Source organism: Garra rufa, chromosome 1 (genome assembly GCF_049309525.1).
Source record: "Garra rufa chromosome 1, GarRuf1.0, whole genome shotgun sequence".
Taxonomy (NCBI): Eukaryota; Metazoa; Chordata; class Actinopteri; order Cypriniformes; family Cyprinidae; genus Garra; species Garra rufa.
The window spans coordinates 39,766,007-39,786,935 of record NC_133361.1 but is presented as its reverse complement, the minus strand read 5'-3'; the positions used below and the strand labels follow the sequence as shown (position 1 = coordinate 39,786,935).

The 20,929-nt window shown below is 36.3% G+C and overlaps 1 protein-coding gene across 1 annotated transcript in view; it reads right to left on the bottom strand.

Annotated features, from left to right (window-relative positions):
* Window positions 1-213: 213 nt before the first annotated feature.
* cpt1a2b (carnitine palmitoyltransferase 1A2b) overlaps window positions 214-20,929 on the bottom strand; it is a 35,177-nt gene continuing 14,461 nt past the window's right edge. Inside the window, exons 11-19 of the mRNA XM_073840377.1 lie at window positions 11,812-12,000; window positions 11,624-11,729; window positions 11,174-11,290; window positions 7,599-7,763; window positions 7,215-7,343; window positions 5,288-5,443; window positions 4,909-5,022; window positions 4,738-4,830; window positions 214-4,509 (exon numbers count right to left, since the gene is read on the bottom strand). Of these exons, the coding sequence (XP_073696478.1) occupies window positions 4,399-4,509; window positions 4,738-4,830; window positions 4,909-5,022; window positions 5,288-5,443; window positions 7,215-7,343; window positions 7,599-7,763; window positions 11,174-11,290; window positions 11,624-11,729; window positions 11,812-12,000 (1,180 nt within the window). The 3' untranslated portion in view covers window positions 214-4,398. The remainder of the gene's footprint in view (window positions 4,510-4,737; window positions 4,831-4,908; window positions 5,023-5,287; window positions 5,444-7,214; window positions 7,344-7,598; window positions 7,764-11,173; window positions 11,291-11,623; window positions 11,730-11,811; window positions 12,001-20,929) is intronic.

Below are 20,929 nucleotides of genomic sequence, written 5' to 3'. Positions count from 1 at the left end.
CATTCTTCAGTAGTTGATGTAATATTAAAACACTTTTTAAACCTGAAATCATTTTTGTAAATCCAGTGGTCAAATGCCGTTTTGCCACCTGACTAATGACAGGTCTTTGTGTGAGTGTCCACAACACTGGGAGACTTTCTGAATGTATATAAGCGGTAGGCTATTTTAGAAAGGAACATTTACAAGATGAAAAAAGAGGAATTAGAGAATCAATAAATTATGAATAATTTATTGCTATTGTGTAAATAATTTGTAATCATGCAATCCATAAAAAGTAACTGTAGTCTGATGATGAGTATTCTAACATGTGCATTAATCTAATAACAAGTACTCAGTTTTTGGAATCTGGTTATGTAATCCAGATTAAATGTAATCAGTTACTAAAAGGAAACCAAGAAAGTACTCAGAAGGATGTCACAGGAATATTTAGTATTTCATAGCAATACAAAGATCTTTATTTTATCTTATTTACCTACAAGTAAAAAACAAATTCTAGAAGTTAAAGTCTTTTGAACATGTGCTTAAGTTTCCCTGAGATGTTCATACACAAGAGACCATTTGAAAAGCAAATATTATTGATAATTACAAATGGAGGTTTAATTGAATACAACAACACAGGAACATTGTAGAATCATTGCTCCTTCTTTAAAATTATTTGAAGTGTTAGAACTTGCAGAATCTCATAATTTATTTATACTGCATTTAAAAAAAACAAAAAAAACAAAAAAAAAACAAGAACATCTAATGCATCATCAGTCTTCTAAGCAAGCAGATCCACTGATCCTTAATTATAACCACAGCTTTAAAGAATGACATTTTTGATGCATTCTGACAAAGAAATGAACACGAATAACATCCAGAAACGTAGCAAGGAGATCGATAAAATAATCCATGTGACATCAGGGGTTCAACCGTAATTTTACAAAGCTATGAGACTACATTTTGTACACAAAGAAAACAAAAAAACGACTTAATTTAACAATTTGTCTCCTCCACATCACCCTAGCACCATTTTGAGAGATTCCCGAGACCTAAACCAGTGGATCTGATAGGTTCATGCCTGTACAAACAACATCACTACAAACTTTTTTTTTCCATCAAGGTTTGTCAGATTAGCTTGGCCGCACACAATGTCAGGTGACCCTGTATTAGCCAAGCAGTGGACATTGATATGAATGTGAATGTGAAAGGGTAGCTTTTTCCAGGTTTTGTAGACCTCTTTGATAAAGAAATTAAATGTCATTGATCATTGTCATAGTGATCAGTGATAGCTAAACAGCGGACAGCTTTTAATCACCCTTTTTTAAACCTTAAATCTTAATCTTAAAATCACAAATTCAGTAAAAAAAAAAAAAAAAAAAAGAGGCAAAACTCAACTCATTAAAAACTACACTACAAGTGAGTGTTATAACGCTTAAACAAAAGTATGAAAATTATACCATTAGGGGTACAACAGCTTGTTACTAGAGTAACAGTCTTTAAGGAACAACGTTCTAACTTGTTTACCCCTAAAAGGTTGATAGTAGTTACTTAACGGTACATATTACTACTCTAAGGTAGGGGTTTTTAAACTGTGGGTTGCAGAGTGGGTCAAGGTGGGTCGCACAAAGTCACTTGGCTGCAGCTATTTTTGTATTTTAAAGCGGTCACCGGATGCCCATTTTCCACAAGTTCATATGATTCTTTAGGGTCTTAATGAAAAGTCTGATATACTTTGGTTAAAAATTCTCAATAGTAGTGTAAAAAAAACACCCTTTTACCTTGTTAAAATCAGCTCTGCAAAACATCAACGCATATTATTGTATGGTCCTTTAAATGCTAATGAGCTCTGCTCGCCTCGCCCCTCTCTGCCTGGGATGATGAGACGTGATGTTTACTTTAGCTGCGAAACTTGCCAACAAGCACATTATTAAGAAAGGCAATTTGCAAAGATGCATAAAAACCCTTATACTCACTTCTGCTGTGGGTGAAGCTGCATCAGGAAAAATTCAACATTCAACAGACAACAGAACATCTCAAATCACTCAATTTGAGACAGTCTTGTCTTCCCCTGCACCTGAGTTGACATAATGGCGATCGAAGTTGGACTGTTTCAACTTGGTGAAGGTGAAGGTAAGGTGCTCATGTCAATCTACTATCGTGGGAGCGGCCTCTGGCGGTGTGCCGTCACACCAACAAGAAGCTGAGAATGACCCGATTTTAAAAAGGGGATATTACTTTTAAAGATTTTTATTAGGGAGGCACCGGATATTCGGCCAACGAAAATTTTTGGCCGAAAATGGCCCAAAAGTGCATTTTCGGCCGAAAGACTTTTATCACCGAAACAACATGGCCGAAACAGTATGTTGACGCTAACAGAAACCGCGGCCTGCAGGTGCTTGTCTGAAGCAACATGTCTGCGGTGTGGACGTATGTCAGTATATCTGAGAAAGACCCACGGATAGTGATTTGCAAAACTTGTAAAGCTGAAATTTCAAGAGGGGCTGTGTCTGCAGTCGTGCGTGCAGCCAGTGATGAGAGCAGAGAAGGAGACAGATGTAGCTTTCAGTGAGTGAAAAACAACTGCTTTACGTTGGTGTTACGTCGCAATATTTTAAAGATATGTCTTTTCTATATACTGTATTTTTTATAAATATTTATGTTTTAAACCATGGAGGTGAGCCAATGGATATCACACAAGCAACGTGAAAACTGCGCAATATGTGAAAGTGAAAGTAAAAACTGACAGTGCTTTCAGCATCTGAGGGGCATTCTCTCAGAGACAATGAGAGACGGTTATACTTCATATGCTGATATTAATTTAGTCCTCTAATATTTTTCCTGTCCCCCGAACATGGTGGGGAAAAAAATAAAAATAAACGTATATTGTATAAGGGTTGTTTTTTGAAAGACTTAAATAAAGCTCTTAATTTTCATTGATGACTGCAGTGTTATTAGGGGTTAAAAAAGTATTAATTATGATTTCAGGTGGTCTTAAATGTGGGGACTGAAAGACAAGAATTGCGATGAAACTTCAAAAGGCTATCCCTTGAATAAATCTGAGCGCTGCACGTTTCAAAGTCATTTGCTGCTTTGTGTACCATTCTGATAGCGCCTCCAGCTGGAAGAGAAACGCGTAGACTTGTAAATGTGAACTGATGGATCCACAAGATAATGTCTTGTAAAAATGTAAACAATTTAAACAAAGGCAGTAATATATATGTATATGTTTTTAAGTAATGTAATACTTGAATGATGATTGTTTAAATTAATATAACTGATTTATTCTTTGAAACTTTAATATTAATTTATGCAATTGCAATGCCTTGATTTTAGCAAGATTAGTACACAGTCATAGCCATAAATGCAATGGTACTAATAATTGGCGTAATTCTTTCGGTGTTTCGGCCTTGGTTTCCTCTTTTTCGGTTTCGGGCAAGAATTCTCATTTTGGTGCATCCCTAATTTTTATCATTGTATGGTGGTTGTGTACACAAACTGCCAACACACATTAATGTTCAAACAACATGTAAAAGTTAGCTTTGCATCCGATGACCCCTTTAATGACACACAGTTCAGTCTAGGGCTGCATGATATACCGACATTAATTACGAATTGTAATATTGCTTAGAGCGATTTTCTGTGCTGAAGCCCGCAATGAGTTCAACAACGCTCGCATCACAGATTACATTTTATAGCTGCACCGGAGTGAGCGTGTTTAGAGTATTTATGGACATATTTCACAGACTCATTCATATCTGTAAATGAAGAAATTAAAACATAAATATTAGTAGTGAAAGTTGTACAAAAAAAGATTATTTTTCTTAAATATTTATTTTCTGGCATAATAAACTTTTAATTGAGATTAAGCTTACAGTTATGCCAATTCTTTTGATCTCAAATATTTTGGTGGGTCTTGAAATAGATTATAATTGTCTAGGTGGGTCGTTTAGGAACCCCTGTTCTAAGGTAATAATATGCACCATTTAGATAAGAATCATGTCCCTTATCCAAATGGTAAAATGTTTGCAAAAACATTTCCAACAGTGAACGCAACAGAACAAAATCAGTCCCAATAAAAACATTTCCAGGAATAAATTATGTTTCCACTATACTTATGCTAAAGTTTCAAACACAAAGCCTCTCTTCATAATTAGGTGACTGGCCTGACACCTTTTTGCTGTTTACAGAGCTGCCAATCAGATTTACAGATTTAATTCCTCAGGACACCAGTTTCCGTGATTTATGACAGGTGAAACAGTGAAACTGCTGCAGCAGCAATTGGCAAAACCTGTAACTCTACTAGTTTTTTCAGTATTAAAACTGGGATAGATACAATATATCACAAACTCAAACCCAACGAACATAAAGGATTAAATTAAAATGCACAAAAACATTCAAACAAACATGCAGCAGGACTTATGACCTTTTCTCAGGGTTGGCTTTTGTGGTTTCCTTGAAGTCGGGGTTCAGCAGAAACATAAGATCCATCATGGCTTGACTGATCTGAGAGCCAAACTTATGAGAGTCCTATAAACAAAAATAACCAATGCACTTTAGTTGATTCAAATCATCATCTTTCAAAACCAAGTGCCTGTTAAATAAGACTAATAAATCCAGTGAAGTCTACTCTACAGTAACTGAACTTAACATAGCAGAACTTGATGCAGCTTCATAAAAAAGGCAAGTAATGAATTGTTCTTAAATGTTCAATTTAAGAGTATGTTGTGGGTTGTTTGAGGGTTGTTTTGCTCTTACAGTCTCTGTGAAGGAGTGCTTGCAGGACACATGGAAGTTGATCATTTCCTCGCCCATAATGATGTAAGATACACCGTAGCCATCATCAGCCACCTTACACAGGAACAAAACACAAACACAGTGAACGCATGAGCGCTTCTACCTGTTTATGTGTGTTAATCAATTACTCACCGGACCAAAGCCACCTCCCAGTGAGATGAACTCAGGATGGTTGACCAAATCAAACAACTCCATCTGCTGCACAGGCGTCTGAGAGGTGGAGAGGCGCCAGGGTTCTGACAACACCTATAAGTCACATACAGCCACACATGCCCTTTATATCACACATAAGCTAACTGTTCATGCTCTAGTTTAAATAGAGAGTGATTAATTTTATTCTCTGAAGCTATTAGGACTGTTTGATGACTAATTGGTGGTTTTAAAGTGGTCAGAAATAAGACCTTTGAAGAAAAGAGTTTTAAGACCTTTTTTGGCTGGCTTATCAAAAAAATCTCATCCACGTCTGCACAAAATGAACCAGTCTCTCCAATACAAAGAAACAAACTCTAACCTCTTTAAGGAAAGGAGACTCTACCCCCAGGTATTTTGAGACCACATATAGGCAGAAGAGGTGCCTGTCAATGCCAGATCCAGTCATGGCCAGGCGGTAGAGGTTCTGATGCTTCTCAGCAGCCTTTCGGAACAGCTTATTGCAATGTTCCCTGTCCTGTGAATTAAAATCATGCAAAATGAAACAACACAACAGTGCAAAGTAAACTTTGTGTGCGTTATTTTTCTAGCCTATGGTTTGCTGTGTGTTTCCTAAAGGGATAGTTCACGTAAAAACGTTACCCTGTGATTTCCTCACCTCAAGACATCCTAGGTGTATATGACTTTCTTCTTTCAGACAAATGCAATCGGAGTTTGCTGTAGATTTTTTGAAGTCCAATAAAGTGAATCCATCCATCATAAAAAGTACTCCACACAGCCCCGGGGAGTTAATAAAGGTCTTCTGAAGTGAATTAATGCATTTGTGTAAGAAAAATCTTTGGCTTCTGGTAACTGTTGATAAGAGAGTGTTGCTAAAGCAGATGACGTAGGATGTACGTGAACGCAAAAGTGACAAACGTGGAAGTGCAGAAGAGAGAGCAAATCAAATCACCGGTTACGAATTAGAAGTACACAATAAGAGACTGCACTGTAAAAAGTTTTCACCAGTTTCAAGTTAAAAACTTAAGTTGATTCAACTTAAAAATTTAAGGCAGCTTCTAAACAGTTTAACTCACAAGTTCAATCTACTAATTTTTTGTGTAACAAGTTAAAATGGCTTGTGGTTTTAAGCTGATATTAAGGCAGCTGCTGAACTTGAAGTTGAATCTGGTGAAAACATTTTACAGTGTGGTTTTCCTTTGCTGAAAACAAAACTTCTTGCGAGACTAGCAAATTCTCACTGAAGCTTACGCTATGCTTACATGCTACGTCATCCGCTGGAACACCACTCTTTCATTAACATGCCTATAACAGTTAGCAGAAGCTGGAGTGTACAGTTCAAAAAGTTTTAAATATGGATATTTTTCTTACACAAACATATCAAGTTGCTTCAGATGGCCTATTTACCCCCCAGAGCCACGAAGAGTACTTTTTATGATGGATGGATGCACTTCATTGGACTTATAATCTCATTTTATTACCTCAATAGCCATTATAAAGCTTGGAAGAGGCAGGATATGTTTTAATATTACTCCCGATTGCATTCGTCTAAAAGAAGAAAGTCATATGCACCTAGGATGGCTTGATGGTGAGTAAATTATGGGGTGATTTTCATTTTTGGGTCTATCCCAAAACTATCCCTTTAAGTAATTAACTGTACCGTTTCTTTAAAAGTCATTAAGAAAGAAGGATGTTAATTATGGAGGGCTGTGGTACTTAAAAAATAAAATAAAGAACTCAACTATCAATGTATTGAAATATTAAATTATTTAATAATATAATTAAATGTAAAAAATACAATTTAATTATATGATAAATGATAAAGGAATAAATCATTTTTGCATGCAAACTTTATATAGCATTTTAATAAAGTATTTACAAATAGCTATATCAACGAATTAACTTTCTGCCAACAATATTTGAAAAATTATTTATTATTATTTTATTTACATTTAACTACATTTTTAAACAAAATAATGAGTCTATTTATTTACAATATACAATATATATATACATACAATATATATATATTAAACTAATAAATAGATAAACGATTCCTTCATTTTATTAATTAGGCAGCATTCCTGACTCCCTTTGTGCAGCGTTGTCAGTTACGGAGACGGAAATAGAAGAATCTTCAGATTTACAGCTAGCTCCAGTCAGCTGAGGCATTCTGATAACAATCAATGTGAAATGTACACTGCTGATAGGGTTTAACATTTCCTTCCTTAAAAAAGTCCCTGAAAAGTAGAATGAAGAATTGAAAAAATTCAAAGCATTGACTTAACCTCTCCTGCTTCCAGTGCGAGGACAAAAGCACAGCTTTCATTGGAGCAGGATCGTACGGTCTCAGTGCGACCCTCGCGAAACAAACGAGTCATGGAGGCTTCATACGTCAGACAGAAAGTCCCCCTATCCTAAAGGTCATAAAACAAATGAGATGGTGGTCCAGAAGATAACCTCCTGAGTGCATCATATTATATTAATAAAGCTGTACTGCAAGCAGAATGAGAGTATAGACACATTACATAAGACAATACGAGAAAGTCCCTTTCCAAGATCAAAAAATGGCCTACTAAGAATGTTCCCCTTCAATATGGGGCACTTTTCTCACGCACACTTTTTCATCATCAATGCTTTCTCTTTGTCAAGATGATGAAGATGTGAAATACCCTGTAGTAGGCCAGCTGCAGGGCCAGCTGCACAAAGGAATCTGGGCTCATTTTCATTTTTTTGATGCGCCCTTTCCCAAACTCTCTGAAGGGGAACACATGACAGTCCACATCATCAGCTAGTGCTTGTGCAACAGCAAGTGACTCCAACACCTGCGTCTGAACCTACAGAAAGACAGCATAGAAAGGACATTAAGATGCATGTGATTGGTTCGAAGAACACTTAACATACTTAAAATATCCTATAGATTTGACATATTTAAGAAGAAAAATACTCCTAAAGGTTTTAGGACTCTTAGAAGACTTTATTGCACAAGAAATAAATGCACAGATTTTTGGAGCACCATGAGAGTAAATTTGGTCATTTGTAAATTTAATGTATCTGGCTTCTGTTCTCATCCGCTTCCAGCTGTTTTAGCTGTACAAAACATCTGGTTTTGCTGCTTGATATTATTTTAATGTATTAACTTAATTATGAACACAATGGTTTGTAGTGCAAACAGTTTTACCATTTACTGCACTTTGCTATTCTTCTCCTTATTTCCCTTCAGCATCTCATGAACCGGAAGTCTAACGCATTACTTCCGCATTGAAAAATAAGGTGGATAAAGACTACAGTAAATTGTTACATATGTTTTTCATTGTATAAAATAACTTGTGTGCTAGCCATTGGGCACGTCCCTAATATCATGTAAACTGTAATTTGTGCTTCCACTGTCACGAATACACACGAGGAAGTTGTCAAAAAAAATCCCCACGAATCATTTGCAAGTGAACTACCGACCCTGAGAACACAGGGAAAACCCCCAAACGACTGGACACATTTTCAGACCTTCCAAGCGTGACAGTAAAGTGCCATGCAGAGTTTTGTTAAATATTGCTACAGCAATCATTAAACAGTTATTAATGTAATTATTAAAAAAAGAAAAGATTAATGATTCAATTTCTGAATAAAAATGCAAACAACCTGCATATTTGCATGAGCCAGTGCATCATTACTGAACCTTAAAGATATTAAACTCAAGGTTTCTCTTAAATACGGGAACATCAGATTACACTTAGATAAGATTGCCTGGCTGTTAACTAACTGTATAAAAACAGCTGGGTAACTACATGCTGCCCTGCATTAAACTTTATTAAACTCTGCATTAAACCCTGCATTATTTTTTTTAAAGCTTTAAAAAAAAAAAATAATAATAATAATTAAAAAATGTAAATTTTGAAACAAATTAAATGCATTAAGTAAAGAAATAATGAAACTAATTGCAAGAATAATTGCAAGATATGAGATAAAAAAAAATACTTTTTTGAGAGTCAGAATTGTGTGAAAATGTGTCATAATTGCAAGATATAAACTTATTTTTTTGGGAAAAAGACTAATTCTCATAGTTTGTATCATGCAACTCTTGAGAAAAAAACGTCAGAATTGTAATAAAGTTTTTTAGCAAAAAAAGATTTGAGGAAAAAATACTCAATTGTGACTTAAAAATATGCAATTGTGAGTTTATATCATACAGTTCTGACTTTATGAGTATTGCAAGACAAAAACTTGCCCTTTTGACTTTTATCTAGCAATTCTGAGAAAAAGTCAGACTTGTGAGTTTATATCTCGTAATTCTGACTTAACTCGCAACTGTGCGTTTACATCACGCAAATCTGACTTTATAACTCGCAACTGCACGGTTTTTATCTCACAATTCTCAGAATTGTGAAATATGTTGCAATAACCTTTGATTTATTCAGTGGCGAAAAAGGGCTTTCAAAGCAACAAGATCAAATCTGTTTGCTATTCATGATTTGAGTATGGGAATGCTCTGTCTTGATCGGGAGCAGTTAAATAATTATAATGACATCACACAATAGAGGATTGGACAAAAAAAATGTTTGAAATATCTTCAAGTGCGTGGTCAAACTTATTAATATGCTCTCTCTCTCTCTATATAAATCATTCACACATTCTCTTTCGTTCTGTCAGACACCGAATTTCAAACTCATTGATGCAACTTTGTTAATTTCTAAAATTAACTTTTATATGAAATTATTTGGACTGCTGAATTGAAGAAACACTTTAAATATGTCACTTTGTTTGTCGATGTATTTACACTAAATATTTATTAATCAACACAACTGATCATTGATTTTGTCATTCCTTTTAATCCTTCCAGGATTTCTTAATTGCCTAAAACATCCAGGTGTTGGCTTTGCCATCCTATTGTTTTTATTTTTGCTAAAGGTAATGACTGAAAAGACATTTTAACCATTAGCTTGCAGATATTGCACATTATCAACCAATCATAGGGTGCGAGAAGGTGGGCTCTATTGAGAATGGATAAAGCACTGCATAAACACATTCATTTAATGTATAGGGGCTGTAGAGGAAATAGGAAATAGGAAATAGGAAAACAAAATCAAAATACAGACATTTCAGGCAATTTGGAAATCCTGACCAGAATATGTCTGGGATGAGGACGACGTATGGTTAAGCCTATCATAGCCCTCCTAACTACTACACTGAAACAAAGTCTAATTTGTCAAAGTTCTGGAAAGTCTATAAAATAAAAAACATGCCTTCCATGTCCTCTTACAGACAGATTCATAACATTTTCTGCTCCTATTGGAACTTTTTAATTATTGCCTGGTGAAACTATTTTCTATTAGCCACTTTCTATTTTGTGAAGTTCAACAATCTTTCACTGCACATCAGAACTACATTCTTTGTTTTTTCTCATTTTGGCCTTTGTTGTTCCTCATATTTTGTGAAACATGTTATATGAAACAGCCATGTTAATCATGGCAGAACAATTTTATGTTCATAGTCACCCTGGTATGCTAAAAAGGTTAAATATGGTAGGGAGTATACAGATTTTGTACTCATGATCATTTCTATGGGTGCCAATAACTGCGGCCAAGGTGTATTAGAGATTTTAATAATGTGATTTCCCCACCCTCCCACTTTCATTCAAAAGGATAAATGATACAGATTTATTTTCACATTATTTTGCCTTTTTTTGATCATATGATATATGTCAGCATAAGACTGTACTTACCATTACAATGCACCATAATTCCCTTCAAGCAAGTATCGACTATCAAACAAGATTTAGTAGCCAATTTTGAAAATAAAATTCTAAATTAATATTCATTTCAGGGGGAAAAAAACAATGCTTTTATGGCCCAAACAGAGTCTAAATTGGGTGTTTGATTATTTTAACAGTCAATGCATAAGCATACTTTCTGTTTTGCAGAGTCAACATCAGAATAAAACGGATAAGGATAGGGAACTAAAGTTATGTTCACATCATCATCCTTAAACAGTCATGTGTCGCTGTAGAATGGCACAGAATCTGTCAATGAATCTTTCTTCAAAACATCATTAAAAGAAGAGGTAGGAGAAGGAAGAAGGAAGAAGATGTTATCTATGTATGTGCGTACATGCATGTCTTGCAAGCATCCTCTGATTTTGTTGGACATTTGCATAAAGAACCTGATGTTTCACCTGACATCAAGGACATGCCAAAATTTGATAAGGAACACGGAAAGCGTAAACTGAGAAAAGAGAAAGCTTTTCATCTTGCCTCTGGCGGTATGTCCCAGCTCAAGCGCTGAGGAGGTGGTAAAGAGTGCTCGATCTCTCCCTTGCAGTTTCCATCCGTGGTGTAACCCAAATGAAATGTGTCCGTGGCCAAAGTGAACTAAGAGAGTGAAATATACAATTACAAGGCCGCTTGCATTTTCTAGTATCTAAACGTTCATTAAAGATCACCACACATTTGATAAACAGTTACAGTGTCTGAAGGTGTGAACGTAATGTGTTTTGCAGAAAGCTGCTGTAAAGGTCATGAAAGTGGTCTTTGTCCCAAATAGAACACCCACAGACATTTTAAAAAGCGTACTCTAAAACCATTGTCGTAAATGATTTAGAGGACATGGGCAGTGGTTTGGTGACTAATGTTGAAACTTGAACCATGACATTTGATGTATGACGAACGCCACATTCGTTACTGCTCTGAGTCTCCCACACTTACCTCCCACAAGTGGGCCACTATAGGAGCGTCGGCCCAAGAATGTTCTGCATTCAAGCCATTCTTTCCATTCTTATACACCACTACGGAAAACGACTTATCAAACCACCTGAGGGAAGGAGGACAAAAGTGAAGCAACGTCCTGGACATGCAAATTTTCTCAATACAAACAAGGTATGCTGCTCTCCCACCTGTCATAGCATTTTCCGTGAAGGAGGGATTTGGCATAGCGGTCCAAGTTCACGGCGGGATCTTCCCCCATCATGCCTTCTTCCTGATCGTCTAGCGTGATGAAGAACGCCGCTTTCTCAATGCAGTCCAGTGAGCGCTTATTAACTCCAGAGCTAAAGAACTGCTTTCTCATCTGAGCCCAGGGTTTCCTGACAGGACAGAGATGAAGAGAAACAGTTAAAAACACAGACAAAACACATTAAAGAGGTCACCAGATGTCCATTTTCCACAAGTTGATATGATTATTTAGGGTCTTAATGGGAAGTCTATAACATACTTTAAAATTTTCTCAATGGTAGTGTAAAAAAACACTCTTTTTACCTAGTCAAAATAAGCCCTTTTTAGAGCGAGCTATTTTGTTGCATGTTCCTTTAAATGCTAATGATGATGGGATGATGAGCCGTAATGTTTACTTTAGCCGCATTTAGCCACGTTTAGCGGTGAAACTTGCTATCAAGCATATTATTAAGAAAGGCCATTTGCAAAGATGCATAAATGCACCCTTAGACTCACTTCTGCTGTGGGTGAAGCTGCATCATGAATGATTCACATGAACATAGATGTATATGTAGATCGGGATGTGTGCTTTCCTTTTAAAAACGGAAGTATGTTAACCCTCTGTGGGCGGCTCAGATGTCGGGAGTAAATGACTGCTATGTTCATTATTACATCCAACAACAGAACACCTCAATCGCTCAATCTGAGACATTCTTGTCTTCCCCTGCACCTGAGTCGCACAATGGCGATCGGAGTCAGACAATTTCAGCTCAGTGAGGGCGGGTCTATAAAAAGCCGCTCATGTCAAAGCTGAGAATGACCTGATTTTAAAAAGGGGATATTACTTTTAAAGAATTAAAAAATACCACTGGGTGGACTTTTATCATTGTAGGGCAGTTGTGTACAAAAACTGCCAACACACATTGTTCAAACAACATGTAAAATTGAGTTTTGCATTCGATGACCCTTTAAAGCATTTTAATTGAGCCATCGCAGATAACATTCACTTATTACTGATAAGGAAAAAAACTTCCTTGTAGAGATCTTAGTGAGATCTTAAAAGATGGGAAAATCTTGAGAATGTTAGTAAGGTTATATTTAGCTTTGAATCAGGAAGAACATGCATGCTTTCCATGTTTCTAATCTATTGCTGATATACTGTAAAGGTCCAAAAATATGTATTAAAAAATGTTTAACCAATAGGATTTTTGCTGCCCCTGTCTGACCATTTGGAAAACATTGCTATGTGTCAGTCTGATGTATACCACCATATTTCAAAATAATAATCTTATCAAGGATAAGTTAAGCTCACGGTTTTACCAGTTGAGGTCCAGGAACAAAAGTTAATTTAAATGATGTATTGTACAGTAAATGTTAGGGATGCACAGAAAATTCGGCCACCGAAAATTTTCGGCCGAAAATTGCCCAAAAGTGCATTTTCGGTTTTCGGCCGAAAGACTTTTATCACCGAAACAACACGGCCGAAACAGTATGTTGACACTAACAGAAACCGCGGCCTGCAGGTGCTTGTCTGAAGCAACATGTCTGCGGTGTGGACGTATTTCAGTATATCTGAGAAAGACCCACGGATAGTGATTTGCAAAACTTGTAATGCCGAAATTTCAAGAGGGGTGTGTCTGCAGTGCAGTGATAAGAGCAGAGATCGAGACAGATGCAGCTTTCAGTGAGCGAAAAACAATGACTTTATGTTGGTGTTACATCGCAATATTTTAAAGATATGTCTTTTCATACTGTATTTTTATTTATATTTATGTTTTGAACCATGGAGGTGAGCCAATGGATATCACACAAGCAACGTGAAAGCTAAGCCAAATGTTAAAGTGAAAACTGACTTTCAGCATCTGAGGGGCATTCTCTCAGAGACAATGAGAGACGATTATACTTCATATGCTGATATTAATTTAGTCCCCTAATATTTTCCTTGTGCCCCGAACATGGTGGGAAACGTATAAAAAGAAACATATATTGTGTAAGGTTTGTTTCTGAAAATCAGTTCTTGAAATAAAGCTCTTAATTTTAATTGAAAAATGCAGTGTTATTAGGGGTTAAAAAAAGTATTAATTATGATTTCAGGTGGTCTTAAATGTGGGGACTGAAAAACAAGAATTGCGATGAAACTTCAAAAGGCTATCCCTTGAATAAATCTGAGCGCTGCACGTTTCAAAGTCATTTGCTGCTTTGTGTACCATTCTGATAGCGCCTCCTGCTGGAAGACAAACGCGTAGACTTGTAAATGTGAATTTTTTTTACAGTCTATGATGTGATGGATCCAGAAGATAATGTTATAAAAATTTAAACAATTAAACAATTTAAACAAAGGCAGTAAAATATATGTATATGTTAGTTAAGTAATATAATACTTGATTGATAATAATTGTTCACATTTTTATATAATTGATTTATTCTTTGAAACTTTAATATTAATTTATGCAATTGCAATGCCTTGATTCTAGTAAGATTAGTACACAGTCATAGCCATAAATGCAATGGTACTAATAATTGGCATGATTCTTTCGGTTTTCGGCCTTGGTTTCCTCTTTCGGATTTTGGTTTCGGCAAAGAATTTTCATTTCGGTGCATCCCTAATAAATGTGTATACAGTTGAGAAACAGAACAACCTATAATTTTCTAAATTTCATGGTCACTGCCTAGTTCTATTTGAAGTTATCCTAACAGACGTGGAAGGGTGGAAGTTTAAGCATATTTCATAAATTAATTGTATTCTGAAGCACAGTATAAAAAAACATTAATGAGATATTTAAAAAGGAACTCTAAACAAAATGAGAGAAATCTACAGACACATCCAAGTTATTGTTGTTAATATGGCAATAGTGCTTATTTCCTCAATGATATGAAAAAAAAAAAAAAACTATAGCTGGCGGCTCTCCTCGAATTTTCACTGAGATTGCAAGATGGCGGGTTGCTCTAAGGTGACTGAAACTTTACGACAAGACAACCTCCAAATGAACCCAAAGTGGACGACCCTTTCGGCCACTCAAAGTGAAATTGGCTGTTCTACATCCGTGATTTCTCAAATATTGCAGGTTTAGAATGACACCAATTCATTTAAGTCCCCCAAAAACACTGGCAGTCCACATAAGACAAATGCAGGAGAAGACAGGATAATGCAGATACTCTCAATGGGGAATTGGTTCAACACTGCAGCTGGAATTGCTTGCCAGTTCAGTGCTGAACAGGGTATGGATCTGTCTTTGCATGTTTAAGAGAAGTCGGACCGAAAGTGCACTCTGCAGTGACCAAGTCTCTCATCACCAAAGACAATCAAAAAACCAAGCTCAAAATTGAGCTTTGCTGAGGAGCATGATGTGTGGAGAGAAGAGAACTGGTCCGAAATTCACTTCAGTGATCGAAGCAAGTTCAATTTATTTCGGTCGGATGGAAAACATTTTGTTCTGCGTCAAACTGAGGAAATACTAAAGCCCAAGTGCATAATTAAATCAGTGAAAGTTTGAGGAGGAAGTGTCATGGTTTGGGAGATATTTTCTGCAGCAGGAGTTGGGCCTCTTATACAGATACATGGCAGGGTGAATGCATAAGTTTATCAGAACCTCCTTCAGCAACATGTTCTTCCTTCTCTGCAAGCATCTTCTTATTTAAGTGATGTTTCATTAACAAATTTCAGGAGGAGCTCGCGCAGATAATTAACACGGCCAATTCATCATCAGCAATCATTCCCTATCCAATCACTCTCCCTATCCAATTACTACAGTCCCTTTAAATAACCAAGCAGTCCTACCTTCAGCTATCTCTGATTCCAGCATCCCTCCCACCCCCCCTTTTTATTTCTCTTCACCTCCAGCTAGGGGGGAGCGCTATTGGGTTCGGGCCAAATGCCGAGCTCGGAGCCCTCTCCCGGACAGCATGCCAAACACGCTTAACTTTTACGCTGTTTATTATATGCAAAAGCGAACTAGTGAACCAGCAATTTTCATTCAAGACAATGCCCCTGTCACAAAACAGGTAAAGTAGTTCCTTGTAGCTAAGAACACTGCAATAATTAAATGTCCCAGAGTCCTGATCTAAACCCCCAAAAAATCTAAATCCTTGGCAAATAAGAAACCAGCTACTAAGAAACCACTTACATTCATTCAACTATGGAAGAGAGTGGAGGAAGAGCTGACCAAGATCAAACCACTGCAGTTTGAGAAACTATGCCCTGCGGCTGTAGATGTGCTCACATCATTCAAAGCAAAGGCCTCTACACGTCCTACTCATTTCTCACAGCTATAACTCTCCAAAATTTTAGTTGTAATCTTTTTTTGTGCTACAATGGCAACTGTTCTTTAATTTTGTTCACTGTGTTTTCCACAAAATAAAGGTTTTCATTGAAATGCCTTCGATATTTTATCAGACACGTAATTAGAACAGTGGTTTACCTTTTTTTTTCCAAATGAATTGTATTTTTAAAATAGCAAATGTAACACATTGTTTTTAATCTCTGTGGTTAATTATTTATTTACTTAATATCTTTGTAATAAAAATTGTCAGATTCCTACTTGTCATAGTTCCTATTGCGTTTTATTAGGTGTAGCATCAATACTGAAAATTCGATTTGAAAAGCACTTATTTAGTGCCAGAATGTTAACAAATGCCATCACAACTGTACAGTGACAAATTGTATCTAGGTCGCAACTCAACAAGGAATTAGTAATCTATTAAAATAATCATTACAAGCTTACGCAACTTCTTAAGACTCTTTTGACTGAGTAACAACCTCTTTTGCCTTTTCAAATAAAATAAAAGACAGATATGTAAAGAATAGATGCTATCAGTTAACACTCAGACAAACACTTTAACTGCTTTACATTTGCATTATTTATCTTTAGGCTGAGACTCAGAAGTGATGTGATTGGCTGCACTCCATTAATCACTCAAGGGATATGTACTGTAAATAGCAGACTAACTCAGCATCAGAGTGCATATTGCTTTGTTGCAAGTATTGCTTTTTGCATTCAAGCAAAGGTCAGTTCATCTATAATATAGTGCACAACATCCTTGTATTTCCTGTCTGAGCAAGATGCAGTTGCTTGCCAAGGCGTTTGCCATCTCATTACTTTGCAACATGCATAGACCTTTAGACAAAAAACAAAGGCATTAAATGGACCTAAGTGGGTGCTTATCGCATAATCTTTGTCTTGATGGAAAAAGTCGCTGCTCTGCTAATGTTCAGGGCACTAATTGATGTATATCTGTATACTGTAGCAATTAAGGGGGTCTGTGAATCAGTGCTTTGTGTTCTCATCAGAAAGAGGCACAAAACCTCCTTTCAGCACATTTTTGCATTTTATCTTGATGATGGATTGAGCTTTTATGAGCAGATGAATTTAGTACTATAATCAAAAGATGCGTGAAGACCCAAGCGCTTGGTCCTCAACCATTCAAATTAAAGGTCCCATATTGTACACATTTCTGGAGGTTTATTTTAGTTGTTGATGTCCTTAAGATTATATATTTGCGGTATAAGTGCCAAAATCCATCTCAATATATTTTTTACAGCTCCTTGTTTAGGAGCTCTGTCAAAAACAGGTCGATTTTGGCTCATCTAATTAATATTCATGAGCCTCTCTTCTGATTGGCCTGTTGTTTTCTGAGTGACGCACAGCCAGGCCAATCACAGGTAACTACGGTCATGTTTCGTTGTAGCCGAACCCAGAGCCATAGAGAGAGCCTAGCCTGCTGATAATCAACAGGATATTTCAGAATGATCATTAATGTTTTTTCTTTTTCAAACACCGAATGCAGTAAGCTACATAACTGTTGCTTTAGTAAAGCCCATCTCACAATGCGCGCTGATTCTGGAAAATTACGGGAACGAGCGCTGTGTGAACAAAAGCCAGAACCATAAAGGCAGAGTTGTAGTGATGATGCACGTTATCATGTGACTCTTCACGACAAAAAAATACGTGCAAAGTGGAATGAAGTGGCGATCAGGCAGAGCCAGCTCCGCACTATCAGCAGTGAAGCACAGTTTGTTCAGGTTAGTTTCAGTTTAGTGAAACGTACGCGTCGCATTACATCTCACATCCAAACGTCACATGTCTTTATGGGTTGTGTGTAAAGCACGCACAGATTCCGGAAAACAACTGTGAATGAACCAAATCAAACAATTCCGGAACAAATCATGGGAAACATTATCCGTGTATTTACCGGAATCGCTGTGTGAAAGAGGCTGAAGTTGACGTGCCACTGGTCTCTTATATTCACGTTGTTCTGAAGCCTGTGCAATGATGTAGTTTCCACATCTATCGACTGAACAGGGTTTTCTAGATTAGTTTTCGTTTTGTTGTTGCTTAGTAATGTTATGGACACGATGTTGTCCTGGTTTGACAAAAGGAGGGTGGGACGGTGGTTGGTGACTGAAGGCGGTGATTGAGTAGATCGGACGTCACATCGTTACGGAAGTCACAGTGGCTCGTGAAAATGAACAGCTAAGCAGGCTGTGTGCAGTTTACTGTGGATTGACTGTTTTGAAACTCATATGGTAGTTACAAAGCCCCTAGACCTCAGTTATCATGAAAAAAGCCAGGAAATTTCGATTTTGACAATATGGGACCTTTAATATGAAATGGGACTCACAATCTACTTTACTGTCAACAATATTTAGTAAGAAAAATGACATGCCATTGTATCTTTTAAAATTTAATTGGGGGATGATGATGGATTCTCCATTCAAGAATGAATCGTTCCAAATCGAAGTGCACAAAACTTCAAAAGCCACTTCAAAGGGCCTTTCTGAATGAAGTATTTCGAAGGGTACAACTGATGGACACTTCTGGCCCCCATGATCCTTTGTGCAGATTCTTTGAATGGTGATGGCGCCTCCGTATGGGTGTGGGATGATGACGCAGAAATGCACTTCAAGAAACTTGTTTGGTCCCCTACTCCCTTCAACCCTTCAAGCAGGGAGAGATTGTCTTACTACTGGGACATGAAAGGGTCTGCATTACTTACTATTAGAGAAAGCATAACGGTCAACTTGGATCATGTGTGCCTTGACAACAGTCAGAGAGTTGTGTGACACTCATTGGCTGTTTATGGATACCATAGGAATGAATAAAAAAAGCGCCGTAAGCTGAATCCCACCTGTCACAAAAAGTGACTTCTCTTATGAAACATTTTTCTTTTTTTTTTCTTTTTTGGTGTAAACTCTAAAAATAGTTCAAATCCAAAAGTATTGTTTAGTGTAAAACCAGCCGTTTTCTCTAAAAAGCTGTTTATTCAGTGTAGTGAAGTCTCTTCTCCAATGACATCCATTAAAAAAAAACAACCTCTGGTCTCCTTTCCAAAGTACTGCCAGACCGGAAGCGTTAGCATTAGTCATTACCTGGGTTCGTACAGATACTGAAAAATTAAATTCCAGGACTAGCAGGGACTTTCCAAGCACTACTTTTTTGATTTTCAAGGACGCCAATCACAGATCTTACTTATCGAACAATGTCTTTCATTTCAAATTCTAAGAAAGAGAAATAAATAAAAATATGCTAATAAAAATGTGATTACTACTAAAGTATAAAAAAAGAATACTACACTTTTACTATAGTAAAACCACTGTTTTTTTCTTAAGGGATTTGTGTTTGTGTATGTTTACTTTTTTGTTTTTTTGTTTTTACTTGTTTAATACTATACAGTATTAATGGTTTGATGTTTTCTACTGCTTTAAGAAAAGAAAATCTGAAAAAGAGATTACATCGCTCCGAAATCCTAATCTGTAGCAAACAAATGTGAACCTGCTCTGAAGTTCCGATATAAAGGGATAGATCCTCAACCCCGCTCCGAACATCCAATCTAAATCAAATGATTCGCGATACACACTCCAAAGTCCTGATCTGAAATAAATGATTCTCGAAAAGCTCAGTTTCACCCATCACTGCAAGCTTTTTAAAATTGTTACAAGCTGTGGTGAAATTCTTTTAATTTGATCTGGCTTTTGCTAGTGAATCATTTAAATTGAATGATGAAAGTCAAACTGAATGGTTCAAGCATAAATTACTTAATTGATTTGCTTCATCTGTTCCTCTTTTCACATCTTCAGACATGTTTAAACGACACTGTAAGTACTACTACTTGCTTAGTTTGATTGTTTTCTGACATTAACTGAAAAAGGTATGTTTTTAAGTGAAAAGATATGTGCTATGACAAAATTAAACACTTTTGAATATTGGAATCTTGATATTTTATTGATATTTTCAAAGGTTTTCCATGCCTTAAATTTAAAAACGTCAAAATCAAGTACTTCAAGCACTTTGTATAAACCCTGCATTATGCTTTTTCGGCTAATGGTTGCAGGCTGGCCTTCTAGTGGCATTTCTAAGGCTACAGGTAGGTTGGAGCTAAACTCTGCAGGGAGTTTGCACAATTAAATATACAAAAGTGTATCTTTAGTTGTACTTTAGCATTACTTTCACACAATTAAAGTGCATTAGATACAAATGTAGTTGTTATAATTGAGCAGACTTTAAGTATTCCAGTTTAGTACACTAAAGGTACAATTGCAAAGTATTTTTATTAAGTACATAAATATGTAAATGTATTTGTAGTATACTTAGCATAAAATGTATTTTAAATACACTTTAATATATATTTTTTCCACTAGGGATGTAACTGCAATCACTATGAAATTTATAAAATTCCTTAACTATTAAAATTATTTTATTACAGTCTGTTTTTATAGACAGGGCATGTTCAAAACTCACAAGTTAACACCTTACTGAACAGTTTTACTTATTAAAACAACAGATGGTTGCTGCTGTGATGTTCTCTGAAAACAAAATTGGTCAGTTGGGTAAAAAAAAAAAAAAAAAAAAAAACACAGAAATACTAAGTATGTATCAAATGGTCTGGAACAAACAAATTAAGTGGTAAAAATACGTTTACTCAAACTTATATGTTGCGACATTACTGTTGGATCCACTCTAGTCAAACACAGAACTGGATTGTTGTTTACGTTCAGTTTCTCTAAACAGCCTGCATTGTACTGTCTTGTTTAAAAACGAATCCATAGTAAAGTAAAGCAAACAAACAGGGTTATACTGGCGCAAT